This window comes from Oncorhynchus keta, unplaced genomic scaffold (genome assembly GCF_023373465.1).
Source record: "Oncorhynchus keta strain PuntledgeMale-10-30-2019 unplaced genomic scaffold, Oket_V2 Un_contig_22762_pilon_pilon, whole genome shotgun sequence".
NCBI classification, from domain to species: domain Eukaryota; kingdom Metazoa; phylum Chordata; class Actinopteri; order Salmoniformes; family Salmonidae; genus Oncorhynchus; species Oncorhynchus keta.
Genome location: NW_026283041.1, coordinates 112,651 through 135,157, shown reverse-complemented (window position 1 = coordinate 135,157; position 22,507 = coordinate 112,651). Strand labels below are relative to the sequence as shown.

The following is a 22,507-nucleotide window of genomic DNA, read 5'->3' as shown; positions in this document are numbered from 1 at the left end:
TCCACATTGATATGGTACTGGTACTCCCTGTATATAGCTCCACATAGATCTGGTACTCCCTGTATATAGCTCCACATTGATCTGGTACTCCTGTATATAGCTCCACATTGATATGGTACTGGTACTCCCTGTATATAGCTCCACATTGATCTGGTACTCCTGTATATAGCTCCACATTGATCTGGTACTCCCTGTATATAGCTCCACATTGATCTGGTACTCCCTGTATATAGCTCCACATTGATCTGGTACTCCCTGTATATAGCTCCACATTGATCTGGTACTCCCTGTATATAGCTCCACATTGATCTGGTACTCCCTGTATATAACTCCACATTGATCTGGTACTGGTACTCCCTGTATATAGCTCCACATTGATCTGGTACTCCCTGTATATAGCTCCACATTGATCTGGTACTGGTACTCCCTGTATATAGCTCCACATTGATCTGGTACTCCCTGTATATAACTCCACATTGATCTGGTACTGGTACTCCCTGTATATAGCTCCACATTGATCTGGTACTCCCTGTATATAGCGCCACATTGATCTGGTACTCCCTGTGTATAGATCCACATTGATCTGGTACTCCCTGTGTATAGATCCACATTGATATGGTACTTCCTGTATATAGCCCCACATTGATCTGGTACTGGTACTCCCTGTATATAGCTCCACATTGATCTGGTACTGGTACTCCCTGTATATAGCTCCACATTGATCTGGTACTCCCTGTGTATAGATCCACATTAATATGGTACTCCCTGAATATAGCCCCACATTGATCTGGTACTCCCTGTGTATAGATCCACATTGATATGGTACTTCCTGTATATAGCCCCACATTGATCTGGTACTGGTACTCCCTGTATATAACTCCACATTGATCTGGTACTGGTACTCCCTGTATATAACTCCTCATTGATCTGGTACTGGTACTCCCTGTATATAACTCCACATTGATCTGGTACTGGTACTCCCTGTATATAACTCCTCATTGATCTGGTACTGGTACTCCCTGTATATAACTCCACATTGATCTGGTACTGGTACTCCCTGTATATAACTCCTCATTGATCTGGTACTGGTACTACCTGTATATAACTCCACATTGATCTGGTACTGGTACTCCCTGTATATAGCTCCACATTGATCTGGTACTGGTACTACCTGTATATAACTCCTCATTGATCTGGTACTCCCTGTGTGTAGCTCCATTCTTGTGTATTTATTTATTATTATAATTTTTAACTCTGCATCTTGGGAAAGGTTCGTAAGCAAGTATTTCACTATAAAGTCTACACCAATTGTATTTGGTTCATTTGATTTGATACTTATGTGCAAATACACTACTGGTCAAAGGTTCGAGAACACCTACTTATTCAAGGGTTTTTCTTTATTTTATTGTTTTCTACATCGTAGAATAATAGTGAAGACATCAAAACAATGAAATAACACATATGGAATCATGTGGTAACCAAAACAGTGTTAAATATAAAATGTATTTTGATTTGTTTGAGATTCTTCAAAGTAGCCACCCTTTGCCTTGATGACAGCTTTGCATACTCTTGGCATTCTCTCAACCAGCTTCATGAGGTAATCACCTGGAATGCATTTCAATTAACAGGTATGCCTTTTTAAAATATCATTTGTGTAATGTATTTCCTTTTTAATGCGTTTGAGCCAATCAGTTGTGTTGTGACAAGGTAGGGGGGTGTACAGAAGACGGCCCTACTAGGTAAAAGACCAAGTCCATATTATGGCAAGAACAGCTCAAATAAGCGAAAGAGAAATGACAGTCCAGCATTACTTTAAGATATGAAGGTCAGTTAATAAGGGACATTTCAAGAACTTTGTCAGTTTCTTCAAGTGCAGTCTCAAAAACCATCAAGCGCTATGATGAAACTGGCTCTCATGAGGACCGCCATAGGAATGATCGACACAGAGTTACCTCTGCTGCAGAGGATAAGTTCATTAGAGTTACCAGCCTAAGAAATTGCACCCCAAATAAATGTAACAGACACATCTCAACATCAACTGTTCAGAGGAGACTGTGTGAATCAGGCATTCATGATCGAATTGCTGCAAAGAAACCACTACCTAAAGGACACCAATAATAAGAAGAGACTTGCTTGGGCCAAGAAACATTAGCAATGGACATTAGAACGGTGGAAATTTGTCCTTTGGTCTGATGAGTCCAAATTTGAGATTTTTGGTTCCAACCACTGTGTCTTTGTGAGATTCAGTGTGGATGAATGGATGATCTCTGCATGTGAATTTCCCAACGTAAAGCATTAAGGAGAAGGTGTTATGGTGTGGGGATACGCCATCCCATCTGGTTTGCGCATAGTGGGACTATCATTTGTTTTTCAACAGGACAATGACTCAACACACCTTCAGGCTGGTTAAGGGCAATTTTACCAAGGAGAGTGATGGAGGGCTGTATCAGATGACCTGGCCTCCACAATCCCCCGACCTCAACCAAATTGAGATGGTTTGGGATTAGTCGGATTAGTGCTCAGCATATGTGGGAATTCCTTCAAGACTGTTGGAAAAGTATTCCAGGTGAAGCTAGTTGAGAGAATGCCAAGAGTGTGGCTAGTTGAATAATCTCAAAAATAAAATATATTTTGATTTGTTTAACCATTTTTTGTTTACTACATGATTCCATATGTGTTATTTCATAGTTTTGATGTCTTTACTATTATTCTACAATGTAGAAAATCTTAAATAAATCAAGAAAAACCCTTGAATGAGTAGGTGTTCTAAAACTTTTGACCGGTAGTGTACATGTATTGTGATTTTATATGTAGTGTGATTCGATACTGATTTTCCATCGATTTGATATTCCAAACATATTTCTCACCTTATGTCTGCTGCAGAAACAAGAGAGAGCATGAGAAAATGAGTTTCGATTGGTCAGGGAACTGAAAGTACTGAAAACATGTTGGCTCACTATTTCAAAAGAAGATGGAGAACAAGCTATAGGATGAAAAAAAACTCTTCCTACAGTAGCACAACTTTGAGTCAAATGTTGATGTATCATCCAAAATAATATTGTGATATGTAACTATACATTTTGTCCCACATCACTAATCCAAATGATATTATCAGTCTATAACTGTGTGCCTCTGTGTCTGTCCTTCCTGACTCTACGCTCATTACAAAATGGGCTGTGAGGATGGAGGCACTGGCCATTAAATATTCAGAGGGCCTGGAGCCTTCTGGTAAAGAGCAGGGCCTGTACACAGGGGACTGCTGCTGTTCTCTCACAACAGACACTTTAAAGGAGGAGCTCAGCTGTGGTTGGCTTGCTGGAAAGTACTCTCCATTTAGTCTGACCTTGCTGACGGAAGGTGGCTCTGGGGTAAAGTTTCGCCAAGGTACATATCTAGGATCAGTTTCCCCTTCACCAATCCGAACCTTAACCATTAGTGGAGAAAATGCAAAACTGACCCAAGATCAGCGTCTAGGGAAACTTCACCCTACACCATTTCATTGCCTCAGGGACACATGGAGGGCGTTTGGGCTGATTGGTTTCTCTCTTTTCAGGTTTCGATCGGGGAAAGAAGATTCCCTGCCTCCGAAAGAGGACTCGTCTCACTCCATATCCAAGAGCAAGGTATGGTCCAAAAATACACCCCAGACCTCTCCTCTCACAGCTCTTTCTCCTTTCTCTCTTTACAGGATGTACAAGGACAGAAAACATACCCATCCACTCACTCTGAAGCAGAAACCTTTGAAATCGACTTTATTTCTTTGGCCAAAGTCCCCAACCATTAAAGCCTCATGCTTTACCATCAACTCTTTATGAGCAAGTAGTAGAGGAGAGGAGAGGAGAGTAGGAAGGGAGGGTGCTGATGAAACCCATTTCAGTGTGTAAGACATAGTCCTAATGAGACCAGGGAGTAAAGGAGTTACTGTAAAAGAACAAGCCAACAATTTCAACCTCGCCACAGCTGTGAGCTTCATTCATTATTAATCACATGTACATCAAACCATCATCAAAAACAGAAACCCAACCATTCCAGGCCTCTCAACAGAACCCACTGTTCAACTTCCAATGAGAACTAAGGCCAAGGGTTGCAAAATTCTGGTTAATTCCCCAAACATCCAAGGTTTTATAGAAATCCTGGTTGGTGAATTCCATTGAATAGGAGAGAGAAAGAGAGGAGAGTGTGCTGAAATAGCAGTGGGCTGGATTTGAACCCACGCTACAATGGTATATTTGTTCTATAGGCAGCGGCTGTTCTGTTTTTCCAATAATAAAACAGTGACAGCATAAATATATACATAAATACCAGTTCTCTTTACTCCAGTCCTCTCCTCTTTACTCCAGTCCTCTCCTCTTTACTCCAGTCCTCTGCTCTTTACTCCAGTCCTCTCCTCTTTACTCCAGTCCTCTCCTCTTTACTCCAGTCCTCTGCTCTTTACTCCAGTCCTCTGCTCTTTACTCCAGTCCTCTGCTCTTTACTCCAGTCCTCTCCTCTTTACTCCAGTCCTCTCCTCTTTACTCCAGTCCTCTGCTCTTTACTCCAGTCCTCTGCTCTTTACTCCAGTCCTCTGCTCTTTACTCCAGTCCTCTCCTCTTTACTCCAGTCCTCTCCTCTTTACTCCAGTCCTCTCCTCTTTACTCCAGTCCTCTGCTCTTTACTCCAGTCCTCTCCTCTTTACTCCAGTCCTCTCCTCTTTACTCCAGTCCTCTCCTCTTTACTCCAGTCCTCTGCTCTTTACTCCATTCCTCTCCTCTTTACTCCAGTCCTCTCCTCTTTACTCCAGTCCTCTACTCTCTCCTCTTTACTCCAGTCCTCTCCTCTTTACTCCAGTCCTCTGCTCTTTACTCCAGTCCTCTCCTCTTTACTCCAGTCCTCTGCTCTTTACTCCAGTCCTCTCCTCTTTACTCCAGTCCTCTCCTCTTTACTCCAGTCCTCTCCTCTTTACTCCAGTCCTCTCCTCTTTACTCCAGTCCTCTACTCTCTCCTCTTTACTCCAGTCCTCTCCTCTTTACTCCAGTCCTCTGCTCTTTACTCCAGTCCTCTCCTCTTTACTCCAGTCCTCTGCTCTTTACTCCAGTCCTCTGCTCTTTACTCCAGTCCTCTCCTCTTTACTCCAGTCCTCTCCTCTTTACTCCAGTCCTCTCCTCTTTACTCCAGTCCTCTCCTCTTTACTCCAGTCCTCTCCTCTTTACTCCAGTCCTCTCCTCTTTACTCCAGTCCTCTGCTCTTTACTCCAGTCCTCTCCTCTTTACTCCAGTCCTCTGCTCTTTACTCCAGTCCTCTCCTCTTTACTCCAGTCCTCTCCTCTTTACTCCAGTCCTCTCCTCTTTACTCCAGTCCTCTACTCTCTCCTCTTTACTCCAGTCCTCTCCTCTTTACTCCAGTCCTCTGCTCTTTACTCCAGTCCTCTCCTCTTTACTCCAGTCCTCTCCTCTTTACTCCAGTCCTCTGCTCTTTACTCCAGTCCTCTGCTCTTTACTCTAGTCCTCTCCTCTTTACTCCAGTCCTCTCCTCTTTACTCCAGTCCTCTCCTCTTTACTCCAGTCCTCTCCTCTTTACTCCAGTCCTCTCCTCTTTACTCCAGTCCTCTACTCTCTCCTCTTTACTCCAGTCCTCTGCTCTTTACTCCAGTCCTCTACTCTCTCCTCTTTACTCCAGTCCTCTCCTCTTTACTCCAGTCCTCTACTCTCTCCTCTTTACTCCAGTCCTCTCCTCTTTACTCCAGTCCTCTCCTATGCTCTGCTCTCCTCTCCCCCCCTCTCCTCTACCTAGCAGTTTTTTTCTGAGCCGTTAAGTGGCCCTGCCTCATGAAGTTCTCCCCCTGCTCTCTCTGTCTACTCTCTGCTAATAGAACTCTATTAGGCCCTGGCTTCAGCTAAGAGTCATGCCTGTGTAGAATCCAGCTCCTTGGTTAGCGTTAGCCAAGCTAGCGCAGGACTAAACAAAGGGCTTGACAGGCTGAGCAGGGCATAAGGTAAGGCCCACAGCGTTGTTCGTGGTAGCCTCAACTGAGACTGCTATTACTATTGCAGGACTTCCATTGGGGGCTGTTATCATGGTGGTGGTATCAGAGGCCTGTTGTTTTCTTCCAGGTGTCAGGATACTCTCTAGGCTCCTTTATTGACATTCACTTCAGAAGCCAAAAACGCCAAGGGTGCCTCCAGACACCAGATGAGTGTGTGTGTACCTGGTATGATCGGGTAAATCAATCTGACTGGTGCTAAAGTTTGAGTGGCGCCCAGACAACTCTAATACAGCAGTCTATTGGATGGGAATAATGATTTCCCAGGGACTCAAAGTGCTTTACATAGTAAGAGGGGTAACTCACCTCATCCAACCGCCAATGTGTAGCACCCACCCACCTCATTTGGAGCCAGACAGCTCCCCAGTTTGGGCCAGACAGATCCCCAGTTTGGGCCAGACAGATCCCCAGTTTGGGCCAGACAGCTCCCCAGTTTGGACCAGACAGCTCCCCAGTTTGGGCCAGACAGCTCCCTAGTTTGGGCCAGACAGATCCCCAGTTTGGGCCAGACAGATCCCCAGTTTGGGCCTGACAGCTCCCCAGTTTGGACCAGACAGCTCCCCAGTTTGGGCCAGACAGCTCCCTAGTTTGGGCCAGACAGCTCCCCAGTTTGGGCCTGACAGATCCCCAGTTTGGGCCTGACAGCTCCCCAGTTTGGACCAGACAGATTCCCAGTTTGGGCCAGACAGCTCCCCACATGCTCATCACATCCAGTAATACAGTAAGACTTCTGTCCTAGTGTCACCAGATGGAAACTGTTTGTCTCAGGTTAGAAGGGTACTAGTGAGCCATTCCCAGCTGACTATACGCTCACTTCCTCCTCCATGTCTCCACAGTCAGAGTCCAAGCTCTACAATGGCTCTGACAAGGATGTCTCGTCGTCCGGTAACAAGCTCACCAAGAAGGAGTCGCTCAAGGTAAGTAGGGAGACTTACAGCAGAGACCAGCCTAAGGATGATCTTATAGTAAGTAGCTTGTCAGAACGGCCCTGTTTCTGTTGCGTGAGGCAGCTTGATGTAGAAGTACAACCCCTGGACAGGACTCTAGACATTAGGGGAAACACTGTAGCGTGATGTTTGTGTGTGGCCCCTGCAGGTACAGCTAGGGCAAACACTGTAGCGTGATGTTTGTGTGTGGCCCCTGTAGGTACAGCTAGGGCAAACACTGTAGCGTGATGTTTGTGTGTGGCCCCTGCAGGTACAGCTAGGGCAAACACTGTAGCGTGATGTTTGTGTGTGGCCCCTGCAGGTACAGCTAGGGCAAACACTGTAGCATGATGTTTGTGTGTGGCCCCTGCAGGTACAGCTAGGGCAAACAGTGTAGCGTGATGTTTGTGTGTGGCCCCTGCAGGTACAGCTAGGGCAAACACTGTAGCGTGATGTTTGTGTGTGGCCCCTGCAGGTACAGCTAGGGCAAACAGTGTAGCGTGATGTTTGTGTGTGGCCCCTGCAGGTACAGAAGAAGAACTACCGTGAGGAGAAGAAGAGAGCCACCAAGGAGCTCCTCAGCACCATCACAGACCCCTCTGTTATTGTCATGGCTGACTGGCTCAGGTTCGACTTGCCCTGCTTCTTGTTTCTGGACTGTACACAACGTGGGCAATGTGCTGCAATTACTTGAATATTACTTTACATGCAACAAACTATAAAGCCATAAGAATCTGCTATAATCTATTGAAGTTTCTCCAGAATTTTCACAAGTGCCCTTGTTGATAGAAGTTTCAACAAAATAAATATATATTTGAACATAGTTTATTAGACATGATGATATTTGGTGTATTTTATGTCTGAGTGTGTGTGTTTGGCCACGTGTCTGCACCTCAGATCCGGGGTACTCTGAAGAGCTGGACCAAGCTGTGGTGTGTGCTGAAGCCGGGGGTTCTTCTCATCTACAAGACCCATAAGAATGGCCAGTGGGTGGGCACGGTGCTGCTCAACGCCTGCGAGCTCATCGAGAGACCCTCAAAGAAGGACGGCTTCTGTTTCAAACTCTTCCACCCTCTGGAGCAGTCCATCTGGGCAGTCAAGGTAATAAAAATAGTACATTTATTTTATATAGAGCTTTTCATTAGAACAGCGTCTCAAAGTGTCTTTTAAAAACAACAACAACTAATTCAAGGTGATCTGTTGGGCGATGGCTTCCACAACTTCAGATAATAATGATGATAAGATGGAGAGCGATAGAGTTTCTAGTCAGACCTGCACAATGGCCTTTAGGTAAGGGAGACATCATTTCATTTAATGGAGTGGTATGAGCACATCTGTAAAAGCCCCTTGTCCCAAATGCTGGATCAGACAGGATAATGTAGAACAAAAACATCAATCTGTCTGCACACTGGTATAATACTCTGGTATAATACTGCCTAAGTACATTTTTGTTCAGACATGAACTGACTAACCTGAGTACCGCTCTCTTTAGCTAATCCACTCCCTACGCCATGGCCTTTCTGCCATCTTCACTTGTGAACATTCAATCATTTTCTCTTGATCCTGATTCCATCCCTTTTACAGCTACCCGAGTTTGTATCCTGTTGCCGAGTTTGTATCCTGTTTGTATCCTGTTGCTAAGCAACCGTGTTTTGTTTGTCCAAACAAAACCAGTCTTTCAAAAGTTGCTGGCTCACATATAAATTCTCCAACTAAATACAATTCCAACCACAAAACTTCTTAGTACAACAACTTGTCTACCTAACAGCTAAATGTTTGTTTTTGACTTTGTTAAAATTCATATTTTATTTTCGAGGCTCCACATGTTTTCATGGAAAATGTAAATGTTATTTCCAACCACCAATAGAGGGGTTGGCTGTTTAGAAACAAAAGGGTCACCTGCACAACTATGGGGCAAACAGACGGGCTGGATTAGATTGTTGACCCCATGTTAACTATGTTTCAGCTCCAGTGTTTATTGAGAACACAACTATGGGGCAAACAGACGGGCTGGATTAGATTGTTGACCCCATGTTAACTATGTTTCAGCTCCAGTGTTTATTGAGAACACAACTATGGGGCAAACAGACGGGCTGGATTAGATTGTTGACCCCATGTTAACTATGTTTCAGCTCCAGTGTTTATTGAGAACACAACTATGGGGCAAACAGACAGGCTGGATTAGATTGTTGACCCCATGTTAACTATGTTTCAGCTCCAGTGTTTATTGAGAACACAACTATGGGGCAAACAGACGGGTTGGATTAGATTGTTGACCCCATGTTAACTATGTTTCAGCTCCAGTGTTTATTGAGAACACAACTATGGGGCAAACAGACGGGTTGGATTAGATTGTTGACCCCATGTTAACTATGTTTCAGCTCCAGTGTTTATTGAGAACACAACTATGGGGCAAACAGACGGGTTGGATTAGATTGTTGACCCCATGTTAACTATGTTTCAGCTCCAGTGTTTATTGAGAACACAACTATGGGGCAAACAGACGGGCTGGATTAGATTGTTGACCCCATGTTAACTATGTTTCAGCTCCAGTGTTTATTGAGAATACAACTATGGGGCAAACAGACGGGTTGGATTAGATTGTTGACCCCATGTTAACTATGTTTCAGCTCCAGTGTTTATTGAGAACACAACTATGGGGCAAACAGACGGGTTGGATTAGATTGTTGACCCCATGTTAACTATGTTTCAGCTCCAGTGTTTATTGAGAACACAACTATGGGGCAAACAGACGGGTTGGATTAGATTGTTGACCCCATGTTAACTATGTTTCAGCTCCAGTGTTTATTGAGAACACAACTATGGGGCAAACAGACGGGTTGGATTAGATTGTTGACCCCATGTTAACTATGTTTCAGCTCCAGTGTTTATTGAGAACACAACTATGGGGCAAACAGACGGGTTGGATTAGATTGTTGACCCCATGTTAACTATGTTTCAGCTCCAGTGTTTATTGAGAACACAACTATGGGGCAAACAGACGGGTTGGATTAGATTGTTGACCCCATGTTAACTATGTTTCAGCTCCAGTGTTTATTGAGAACACAACTATGGGGCAAACAGACGGGTTGGATTAGATTGTTGACCCCATGTTAACTATGTTTCAGCTCCAGTGTTTATTGAGAACACAACTATGGGGCAAACAGACGGGTTGGATTAGATTGTTGACCCCATGTTAACTATGTTTCAGCTCCAGTGTTTATTGAGAACACAACTATGGGGCAAACAGACGGCTGGATTAGATTGTTGACCCCATGTTAACTATGTTTCAGCTCCAGTGTTTATTGAGAACACAACTATGGGGCAAACAGACGGGTTGGATTAGATTGTTGACCCCATGTTAACTATGTTTCAGCTCCAGTGTTTATTGAGAACACAACTATGGGGCAAACAGACGGGTTGGATTAGATTGTTGACCCCATGTTAACTATGTTTCAGCTCCAGTGTTTATTGAGAACACAACTATGGGGCAAACAGACGGGTTGGATTAGATTGTTGACCCCATGTTAACTATGTTTCAGCTCCAGTGTTTATTGAGAACACAACTATGGGGCAAACAGACGGGCTGGATTAGATTGTTGACCCCATGTTAACTATGTTTCAGCTCCAGTGTTTATTGAGAACACAACTATGGGGCAAACAGACGGGTTGGATTAGATTGTTGACCCCATGTTAACTATGTTTCAGCTCCAGTGTTTATTGAGAACACAACTATGGGGCAAACAGACGGGTTGGATTAGATTGTTGACCCCATGTTAACTATGTTTCAGCTCCAGTGTTTATTGAGAACACAACTATGGGGCAAACAGACGGGTTGGATTAGATTGTTGACCCCATGTTAACTATGTTTCAGCTCCAGTGTTTATTGAGAACACAACTATGGGGCAAACAGATGGGTTGGATTAGATTGTTGACCCCATGTTAACTATGTTTCAGCTCCAGTGTTTATTGAGAACACAACTATGGGGCAAACAGACGGGTTGGATTAGATTGTTGACCCCATGTTAACTATGTTTCAGCTCCAGTGTTTATTGAGAACACAACTATGGGGCAAACAGACGGGTTGGATTAGATTGTTGACCCCATGTTAACTATGTTTCAGCTCCAGTGTTTATTGAGAACACAACTATGGGGCAAACAGACGGGTTGGATTAGATTGTTGACCCCATGTTAACTATGTTTCAGCTCCAGTGTTTATTGAGAACACAACTATGGGGCAAACAGACGGGTTGGATTAGATTGTTGACCCCATGTTAACTATGTTTCAGCTCCAGTGTTTATTGAGAACACAACTATGGGGCAAACAGACGGGTTGGATTAGATTGTTGACCCCATGTTAACTATGTTTCAGCTCCAGTGTTTATTGAGAACACAACTATGGGGCAAACAGACGGGTTGGATTAGATTGTTGACCCCATGTTAACTATGTTTCAGCTCCAGTGTTTATTGAGAACACAACTATGGGGCAAACAGACGGGTTGGATTAGATTGTTGACCCCATGTTAACTATGTTTCAGCTCCAGTGTTTATTGAGAACACAACTATGGGGCAAACAGACGGGTTGGATTAGATTGTTGACCCCATGTTAACTATGTTTCAGCTCCAGTGTTTATTGAGAACACAACTATGGGGCAAACAGACGGGCTGGATTAGATTGTTGACCCCATGTTAACTATGTTTCAGCTCCAGTGTTTATTGAGAACACAACTATGGGGCAAACAGACGGGTTGGATTAGATTGTTGACCCCATGTTAACTATGTTTCAGCTCCAGTGTTTATTGAGAACACAACTATGGGGCAAACAGACGGGTTGGATTAGATTGTTGACCCCATGTTAACTATGTTTCAGCTCCAGTGTTTATTGAGAACACGACTATGGGGCAAACAGACGGGTTGGATTAGATTGTTGACCCCATGTTAACTATGTTTCAGCTCCAGTGTTTATTGAGAACACAACTATGGGGCAAACAGACGGGCTGGATTAGATTGTTGACCCCATGTTAACTATGTTTCAGCTCCAGTGTTTATTGAGAACACAACTATGGGGCAAACAGACGGGTTGGATTAGATTGTTGACCCCATGTTAACTATGTTTCAGCTCCAGTGTTTATTGAGAACACAACTATGGGGCAAACAGACGGGCTGGATTAGATTGTTGACCCCATGTTAACTATGTTTCAGCTCCAGTGTTTATTGAGAACACAACTATGGGGCAAACAGACGGGTTGGATTAGATTGTTGACCCCATGTTAACTATGTTTCAGCTCCAGTGTTTATTGAGAACACAACTATGGGGCAAACAGACGGGTTGGATTAGATTGTTGACCCCATGTTAACTATGTTTCAGCTCCAGTGTTTATTGAGAACACAACTATGGGGCAAACAGGCGGGCTGGATTAGATTGTTGACCCCATGTTAACTATGTTTCAGCTCCAGTGTTTATTGAGAACACAACTATGGGGCAAACAGACGGGTTGGATTAGATTGTTGACCCCATGTTAACTATGTTTCAGCTCCAGTGTTTATTGAGAACACAACTATGGGGCAAACAGACGGGTTGGATTAGATTGTTGACCCCATGTTAACTATGTTTCAGCTCCAGTGTTTATTGAGAACACAACTATGGGGCAAACAGACGGGCTGGATTAGATTGTTGACCCCATGTTAACTATGTTTCAGCTCCAGTGTTTATTGAGAACACAACTATGGGGCAAACAGACGGGTTGGATTAGATTGTTGACCCCATGTTAACTATGTTTCAGCTCCAGTGTTTATTGAGAACACAACTATGGGGCAAACAGACGGGTTGGATTAGATTGTTGACCCCATGTTAACTATGTTTCAGCTCCAGTGTTTATTGAGAACACAACTATGGGGCAAACAGACGGGTTGGATTAGATTGTTGACCCCATGTTAACTATGTTTCAGCTCCAGTGTTTATTGAGAACACAACTATGGGGCAAACAGACGGGCTGGATTAGATTGTTGACCCCATGTTAACTATGTTTCAGCTCCAGTGTTTATTGAGAACACAACTATGGGGCAAACAGACGGGTTGGATTAGATTGTTGACCCCATGTTAACTATGTTTCAGCTCCAGTGTTTATTGAGAACACAACTATGGGGCAAACAGACGGGCTGGATTAGATTGTTGACCCCATGTTAACTATGTTTCAGCTCCAGTGTTTATTGAGAACACAACTATGGGGCAAACAGACGGGTTGGATTAGATTGTTGACCCCATGTTAACTATGTTTCAGCTCCAGTGTTTATTGAGAACACAACTATGGGGCAAACAGACGGGTTGGATTAGATTGTTGACCCCATGTTAACTATGTTTCAGCTCCAGTGTTTATTGAGAACACAACTATGGGGCAAACAGACGGGCTGGATTAGATTGTTGACCCCATGTTAACTATGTTTCAGCTCCAGTGTTAACATTTAACATTAACATTAACATTTAAGTCATTTAGCAGACGCTCTTATCCAGAGCGACTTACAAATTGGTGCATTCACCTTATGACATCCAGTGGAACAGCCACTTTACAATAGTGCATCTAAATCTTTTAAGGGGGGTGAGAAGGATTACTTTATCCTATCCTAGGTATTCCTTAAAGAGGTGGGGTTTCAGGTGTCTCCGGAAGGTGGTGATTGACTCCGCTGTCCTGGCGTCGTGAGGGAGTGTGTTCCACCATTGGGGAGCCAGAGCAGCGAACAGTTTTGACTGGGCTGAGCGGGAACTGTACTTCCTCAGTGGTAGGGAGGCGAGCAGGCCAGAGGTGGATGAACGCAGTGCCCTTGTTTGGGTGTAGGGCCTGATCAGAGCCTGGAGGTACTGAGGTGCCGTTCCCCTCACAGCTCCGTAGGCAAGCACCATGGTCTTGTAGCGGATGCGAGCTTCAACTGGAAGCCAGTGGAGAGAGCGGAGGAGCGGGGTGACGTGAGAGAACTTGGGAAGGTTGAACACCAGACGGGCTGCGGCGTTCTGGATGAGTTGTAGGGGTTTAATGGCACAGGCAGGGAGCCCAGCCAACAGCGAGTTGCAGTAATCCAGACGGGAGATGACAAGTGCCTGGATTAGGACCTGCGCCGCTTCCTGTGTGAGGCAGGGTCGTACTCTGCGGATGTTGTAGAGCACATATGTCAGAGTCAAGGCCCGCGGGCCACATCCGGCCCGCGAGAAGGTTTTTTACGGCCCCTGGGATGATCTTGATTTATTATTAGAACCGGCCCGCAGACCGCAGCAAGCCGGCAGCCCGCAGATCTTTTACACGCACCAATACTACATTTCCCACAATGCAACGGTGACGCACCGAGCAGTAGGCTGCTTCATTTCAATATTTATTGGCACAGCAGTTGTCAGCATCACAGTAAAATTAACTTTCAGATACCCATCAAAAATGGCAAAACGGAAGGTGGACACTGAGAACCGGGGTTTCAAACAAGGTGGGAGTCGGAGTATTTGTTCACGGAGGTAGCTGGAAAACCTGTGTGTCTTCTGTGTGGAGAAAGTGTGGCGGTACTGAAAGAGTATAATCTGAGACGACATTATGAAACGAAACACGCGGACAAAAACAAGAATATGGACATGGAACAAAGGCTACAAAGGCAGAGGAATTAAAACGAGGCCTCAAATCTCGACAGGCTCTGTTCAAAAAGCCAAATCACAAGGCCAGGCTGCTGTCAAGGCCAGTTTTATTTTGGCAGAAGAGATCGCTAAATCAGCCCGGCCATTTACGGAGGGGGATTTCATCAAAAACTGCATGATTAAAGTTTGTGACGAAGTTTGCCCAGAAAAAGGCAACTCTTTTAAATGTGAGTCTGAGCAGAAACACCATTGCCGAGAGAGTAGACCAGTTGTCCATCAATCTAAAAGAGCAGCTTGTGAAAAAGGGAAAAGATTTCATTGCATATTCCTTGGCTGTGGATGAGAGCACCGACATTTCTGACATTGCCCAGTTGTCAATTTTCATCCGCGGAGTGGACTCCAGCCTAAGCGTGACAGAGGAGTTTTTGGCTTTACGTCCTATGCATGGCACAACTACGGGGCATGATTTGTATGAAGAGGTGTCAAGATGTGTAAATGAGATGGAGCTGCCTTGGGAAAAACTCGTGGGTTTGACAACCGACGGAGCACCTGCGATGTGTGGACACAGGAGCGGACTGGTGGCGAAGATACGGGAAAAGATGCAAGAGGAAAACGCGACAGGTGAGCTGACAGCTTATCATTGTATCATACACCAGGAAGCGTTGTGCGGTAAAGCCTTGAAAATGGAGCATGTAATGAGCATCATCACGCGCACAGTTAACTTTATCAGAGCCAAGGTTTGAATCACCGCCAGTTCAAGGCATTTCTGACGGAGTTAGAAACGGAGCATGGTGATTTGCCTTATCACACAGAGGTGCGATGGCTAAGCCAGGGAAAGGTGCTTCAAAGATGTTTCGAGCTTCGTGAGGAGATTTGTCTGTTCTTGGACAGCAAAGGGAAAGACACAACACAACTCCGAGACGAAATGTTTCTGTGTGAAATGGCTTTTCTGTGTGACATTACGAGTCATCTGAATGCAATGAACTTGCAGCTGCAGGGTCGGGATCGTGTCATCTCTGATATGTACAGTACAGTGAAGGCATTTAAAACCAAACTGACTCTGTGGGAGACGCAGATGCGGAAAGAAAATTTGAGCCACTTTCCCAGCTGCCAGACCATGAAAGAGAAGCTCTCTACCAGTGCGTTCCCGAGCGCACAGTTGGCTGATAAAATAGGTATGCTTGCCGCTGACTTTCGACGCCGATTTGCTGACTTTGAAGCACAAAAAAGCAGGTTGGAACTGCTCGGTAACCCATTTGCTGTTGACGTGGAAAGCTCACCACCAAACCTCCAAACAATGATGCACTGAGGGCAAAATATGCGGCAGTGGGTGCTGCGGAGTTCGCCCGTTTCCTCCCCGACACAATGCCCCAGCTGCGCATCCAGGCTGCTCAAACGTTGTCTATGTTTGGCAGCACATACCTGTGTGAACAACTGTTTTCTTTGATGAACTTGAACAAAACATCACACAGAAGTCGACTTACTGCTGAACACCTCCACTCAATTCTGAGGATTTCCTCAGCTCAGAGCCTTACCCCGAACATTGATGAACTTGTGGAAAAGATGGGACACCACCAAGTATCACCCTCAACCTCAAACAAGTGAACATTACTGTGCAATCACATATTTAGAGTTTTTACTCAGTTCAAGTTTAAAAGTTAAAGTTTAATATTTGTTTTCACTGCATGTTACTTCTCCTTAAACAAAGTGTTGTTTTTGATTAATAGATTTTTGCACTTTATTTTATTGTATTTCAATCCAATTATATTTTAAAAATATTTCAGTTGAGTGGATGATAGAAAATTGCTATTATTGTTTTTTTCTTTGAAGTAAATTTAGCCCACTTTTGCTAAAATAGAAAATATAGGCTACTGATGGTGCCTTGAATACCAGTTTCTTTCATTTAATGTTCATGTTATGGGGATTTTTATATAAAGGAAATTTGTCTTTTGTGTCTGTTGAAAATTAAAGATTACTGACAGAGCCATAAGAAAATATTGCTTTATTTATCTGATCATATTGGAATATATTTGTTAGGTTTTCAGTAGGTTCAATTAGGTTCACTAGACTATATGCGTCATTTAAAAATTTTTCAATGAACATTCGAACAGTCCGGCCCTCGGCTTGTAGCTACATTTTTTATTTGGCCCTCCGTCCATTTGACTTTGACACCCCTGTTGTAGAGCATGAACCTACAGGAACGGGCCACCGCCTTGATGTTAGTTGAGAACGACAGGGTGTTGTCCAGGATCACGCCAAGGTTCTTAGCGCTCTGGGAGGAGGACACAATGGAGTTGTCAACCGTGATGGCGAGATCATGGAACGGGCAGTCCTTCCCCGGGAGGAAGAGCAGCTCCGTCTTGCCGAGGTTCAGCTTGAGGTGGTGATCCGTCATCCACACTGATATGTCTGCCAGACATGCAGAGATGCGATTCGCCACCTGGTCATCAGAAGGGGGAAAGGAGAAGATTAATTGTGTGTCGTCTGCATAGCAATGATAGGAGAGACCATGTGAGGTTATGACAGAGCCAAGTGACTTGGTGTATAGCGAGAATAGGAGAGGGCCTAGAACAGAGCCCTGGGGGACACCAGTGGTGAGAGCTCGTGGTGAGGAGACAGATTCTCGCCACACCACCTGGTAGGAGCGACCTGTCAGGTAGGACGCAATCCAAGCGTGGGCCGCGCCGGAGATGCCCAACTCGGAGAGGGTGGAGAGGAGGATCTGATAGTTCACAGTATCACATTTACATTTACATTTAAGTCATTTAGCAGACGCTCTTATCCAGAGCGACTTACAAAATTGGTGCATACACCTTATGGCATCCAGTGGAACAGCCACTTACATCTAAATCTTTTTTTTTTTTTTTTTTTTGGGGGGGGGGGGAGAAGGATTACTTACCCTTACTTACCCTATCCTAGGTATTCCTTGAAGAGGTGGGGTTTCAGGTGTCTCCGGAAGGTGGTGATTGACTCCGCTGTCCTGGCGTCGTGAGGGAGTTTGTTCCACCATTGGGGGGCCAGAGCAGCGAACAGTTTTGACTGGGCTGAGCGGGAACTGTACTTCCTCAGTGGTAGGGAGGCGAGCAGGCCAGAGGTGGATGAACGCAGTGCCCTTGTTTGGGTGTAGGGCCTGATCAGAGCCTGGAGGTACTGAGGTGCCGTTCCCCTCACAGCTCCGTAGGCAAGCACCATGGTCTTGTAGCGGATGCGAGCTTCAACTGGAAGCCAGTGGAGAGAGCGGAGGAGCGGGGTGACGTGCGAGAACTTGGGAAGGTTGAACACCAGACGGGCTGCGGCGTTCTGGATGAGTTGTAGGGGTTTAATGGCACAGGCAGGGAGCCCAGCCAACAGCGAGTTGCAGTAATCAAGACGGGAGATGACAAGTGCCTGGATTAGGACCTGCGCCGCTTCCTGTGTGAGGCAGGGTCGTACTCTGCGGATGTTGTAGAGCATGAACCTACAGGAACGGGACACCGCCTTGATGTTAGTTGAGAACGTCAGGGTGTTGTCCAGGATCACGCCAAGGTTCTTAGCGCTCTGGGAGGAGGACACAATGGAGTTGTCAACCGTGATGGCGAGATCATGGAACGGGCAGTCCTTCCCCGGGAGGAAGAGGAGCTCCGTCTTGCTGAGGTTCAGCTTGAGGTGGTGATCCGTCATCCACACTGATATGTCTGCCAGACATGCAGAGATGCGATTCGCCACCTGGTCATCAGAAGGGGGAAAGGAGAAGATTAATTGTGTGTCGTCTGCATAGCAATGATAGGAGAGACCATGTGAGGTTATGACAGAGCCAAGTGACTTGGTGTATAGCGAGAATAAGAGAGGGCCTAGAACAGAGCCCTGGGGACACCAGTGGTGAGAGCGCGTGGTGAGGGAGACAGATTCTCGCCACGCCACCTGGTAGGAGCGACCTGTCAGGTAGGACGCAATCCAAGCGTGGGCCGCGCCGGAGATGCCCAACTCGGAGAGGGTGGAGAGGAGGATCTGATGGTTCACAGTATCGAAGGCAGCCGATAGGTCTAGAAGGATGAGAGCAGAGGAGAGAGAGTTAGCTTTAGCAGTGCGGAGCGCCTCCGTGATACAGAGAAGAGCAGTCTCAGTTGAATGACTAGTCTTGAAACCTGACTGATTTGGATCAAGAAGGTCATTCTGAGAGAGATAGCGGTAGAGCTGGCCAAGGACGGCACGCTCAAGAGTTTTGGAGAGAAAAGAGAGAAGGGATACTGGTCTGTAGTTGTTGACATCGGAGGGATCGAGTGTAGGTTTTTTCAGAAGGGGTGCAACTCTCACTCTCTTGAAGACGGGAGGGACGTAGCCAGCGGTCAGGGATGAGTTGATGAGCGAGGTGAGGTAAGGGAGAAGGTCTCCGGAAATGGTCTGGAGAAGAGAGGAGGGGATAGGGTCGAGCGGGCAGGTTGTTGGGCGGCCGGCCGTCACAAGACGCGAGATTTCATCTGGAGAGAGAGGGAGAAAGAGGTCAGAGCATAGGGTGGGGCAGTGTGAGCAGAACCAGCGGTGTCGTTTGACTTAGCAAACGAGGATCGGGTGTCGTCGACCTTCTTTTCAAAATGGTTGACGAAGTCATCTGCAGAGAGGGAGGAGGGGGGGGGAGGATTCAGGAGGGAGGAGAAGGTGGCAAAGAGCTTCCTAGGGTTAGAGGCAGATGCTTGGAATTTAGAGTGGTAGAAAGTGGCTTTAGCAGCAGAGACAGAGGAGGAAAATGTAGAGAGGAGGGAGCGAAAGGATGCCAGGTCCGCAGGGAGGCAAGTTTTCCTCCATTTCCGCTCGGCTGCCCGGAGCCCTGTTCTGTGAGCTCGCAAAGAGTCGTCGAGCCACGGAGCGGGAGGGGAGGACCGAGCCGGCCTGGAAGATAGGGGACATAGAGAGTCAAAGGATGCAGAAAGGGAGGAGAGGAGGGTTGAGGAGGCAGAATCAGGAGATAGGTTGGAGAAGGTTTGAGCAGAGGGAAGAGATGATAGGATGGAAGAGGAGAGAGTAGCGGGGGAGAGAGAGCGAAGGTTGGGACGGCGCGATACCATCCGAGTAGGGGCAGTGTGGGAAGTGTTGGATGAGAGCGAGAGGGAAAATGATACACAAGGTAGTGGTCGGAGACTTGGAGGGGAGTTGCAATGAGGTTAGTGGAAGAACAGCATCTAGTAAAGATGAGGTCGAGCATATTGCCTGCCTTGTGTTTATTGAGAACAGAACTATGGGGCAAACAGACGGGCTGGATTAGATTGTTGACCCCATGTTAACTATGTTTCAGCTCCAGTGTTTATTGAGAACACAACTATGGGGCAAACAGACGGGCTGGATTAGATTGTTGACCCCATGTTAACTATGTTTCAGCTCCAGTGTTTATTGAGAACACAACTATGGGGCAAACAGACGGGTTGGATTAGATTGTTGACCCCATGTTAACTATGTTTCAGCTCCAGTGTTTATTGAGAACAAATACATTTGCATAACGAACGTCTCTCATATATATTGTTAAAGTTGTTGTTTAGCTAGATAGCACATTTGTGCCTTATTAGCATTGCCATGAAATCAGTCGAAACACCTCAAAACAAGATATGGTATCAAGAAATAAGCTGAAACGAGCCAGTTACAATTCCCCACATGGTAGCTTCTTGTCATTGCAGTTCGCTATTTGACCTTTCAGAATCTCAACATCTCACAGACTTCTGCCCCATTGAAGCGTGCACATTGTTTTCGTGACGTTGTCAACTAACCCGTCTATGAGCACCTCTGCTGTAAATCCAGCGCATATTGAATGTTGAGATTGCCGAAAGGCCAATGTCTTTGGCAATGACAAGGAGTGCAAGGTTAGCTAAAGAGACTGGTGCTCAAGACTATTCAATTACCACAAGATAAAACCTTTTGATTAGCCAGACGCGCTCCATCCTTCACATCCGGGTCAAAGTTCTGCTTCTTTCATTTCAATTAAATACCATTCAACATTGAATTTTTCCCCCTTTTCCTCCCCTGTCAATAAGAATGTTAACATAATGATGCACACAATTAACATTTAAATAGTCTAGCTGAAGGTTCTTCACATTTCAAATCATAATCGCTGAATGTTTTACCTGCTTTATCACATTAGGTTAATCTCTGTGTGAGTGACAGCACTGTTTCATCTACCATGTAAATATGTAGTGAGGGTAGTAGTGACAGTGTAACGATACCCCCTCGACCAGGGATCATCCACTAGATTCAGCCCTGGGATATGTATGTAGTGAGGGTAGTAGTGACAGTGTAACGATACCCCCTCGACCAGGGATCATCCACTAGATTCAGCCCTGGGATATGTATGTAGTGAGGGTAGTAGTGACAGTGTAACGATACCCCCTCGACCAGGGATCATCCACTAGATTCAGCCCTGGGATGCTTTTATTATTGTTGAGCGACTGGTCGGGGGGTCGGAACATAATTACTAATAATTAGTAGACTGTAAATTGACCGCAAGAAGACCAAACAGATATAATATTTGACTAAAACATCATCCTTTCAAACCTTGCTTACATTTGCTTACGATCACATCTCTATCTTATACTTGAGAACAGATTTTCTCATTAAAAATCAATTGGAGCTGATTTCCATTATTTTATGTCCAACAATAAAGAATATCTCTATTTTTTAATTTTTTATTTATGTTTGGGAGGCCAAATAAAACCACCTGCTGGCCCCAGTTGGGGAACCCTGCCCTAAACCTTTTGTCTTTAGTACGCACGACATGTCACCACACCCTTACCACTGTAAAATGGACTATGGGTTTATCCCAAATGGCATCAATGGGCCCTAGTCAAAAGTAATGCACTTAATAGGAATATCAAATCATATTTTATTTGTCACATGTGCCAAATACAACAGGTGTTGACCTTAACCTGAAATGCTTACTTACAGAATATTTACATAATAAGAACCAGACTATGGTGCCATTGGGATGCATGCACGCCATATGAATGACCCTCCAACCAATCAATAAAGGGATTGTTAAACAAAGCACCCTCCCTATTGGACGGCCAAACTGGACATCAGTGTTGTCAAAGGGACTTGCCAACAGGACCCATTCATTCACCCTAGGGGAATGTGAGGAGTCATGTTCAGCTACACACGCACATACACACACACACATACCTTCCCATGGGCTTTGGCTTGGTGATAGCTGTCAGTGCCATAGTGGTAGTATAAGGTTCCAGAGTGGATCTTTACCAAACCCTCCCCCTCCTCCTCTCTCTCCATGTGTCACTCTCTCTCTCTCTCTCTCTCTCTCTCTCTCTCTCTCTCTCTCCCCCTTCCTCCTATCTCTCTCCCCGTCTCCAGAGTGGAAACCCCTCCCTCCTCTCCTCCTCCTCTCTCTCTCCATGTGTCAGGGTCCTAAAGGAGAGGCGGTGGGTTCCATCACACAGCCATTACCCGGCAGCCACCTCATCTTCCGCGCCACCTCTGAGTCAGACGGTAAGAGACAGGACACTGATGTGTTTTCAGATTTGTTCAATATAATTTTTTCCCACCAATTTGTGTTTATATGATTGAATGCTTTTGTGTGTGTGTGTGTGTGTGTGTGTGTGTGTGTGTGTGTGTGTGTGTGTGTGTGTGTGTGTGTGTGTGTGTGTGTGTGTGTGTGTGTGTGTGTGTGTGTGTGTGTGTGTGTGCAAGTGTTTCCTGTTCTTCCATGTGTGTGTGGTTATCTGTATGTGTGTAGGACTCTAGTGTAGCCTGTCAACTCCCCTGTCTCCTCTCCACCAGGCCGTTGTTGGATGGATGCTCTGGAGCTGGCTCTGAAGTGCTCCGGCCTCCTGAAGCGGACTATGATCCGCGAGGGCAAGGAGGAGCTGGCCAGCACGGCCGGGGAGAGCTCCCAAATTAACTTCTACAGCCTGCTGAGAGCCCACAACATGCAGGGTTTCCAGTGAGTCTGCCAGTCTACAGTACGGTCTCTCTGCTCTA

The 22,507-nt window shown here is 45.6% G+C and overlaps 1 protein-coding gene across 1 annotated transcript in view; it reads left to right on the top strand.

The window, feature by feature from the left end:
• Positions 1-22,507, top strand: part of LOC127921614 (oxysterol-binding protein-related protein 8-like) — a 74,847-nt gene that overhangs the window by 29,799 nt on the left and 22,541 nt on the right. Inside the window, 6 exon segments of the mRNA XM_052505190.1 lie at positions 3,554-3,623; positions 6,856-6,936; positions 7,472-7,571; positions 7,841-8,046; positions 21,931-22,015; positions 22,307-22,469. Coding sequence (XP_052361150.1) covers positions 3,554-3,623; positions 6,856-6,936; positions 7,472-7,571; positions 7,841-8,046; positions 21,931-22,015; positions 22,307-22,469 — 705 coding nt within the window.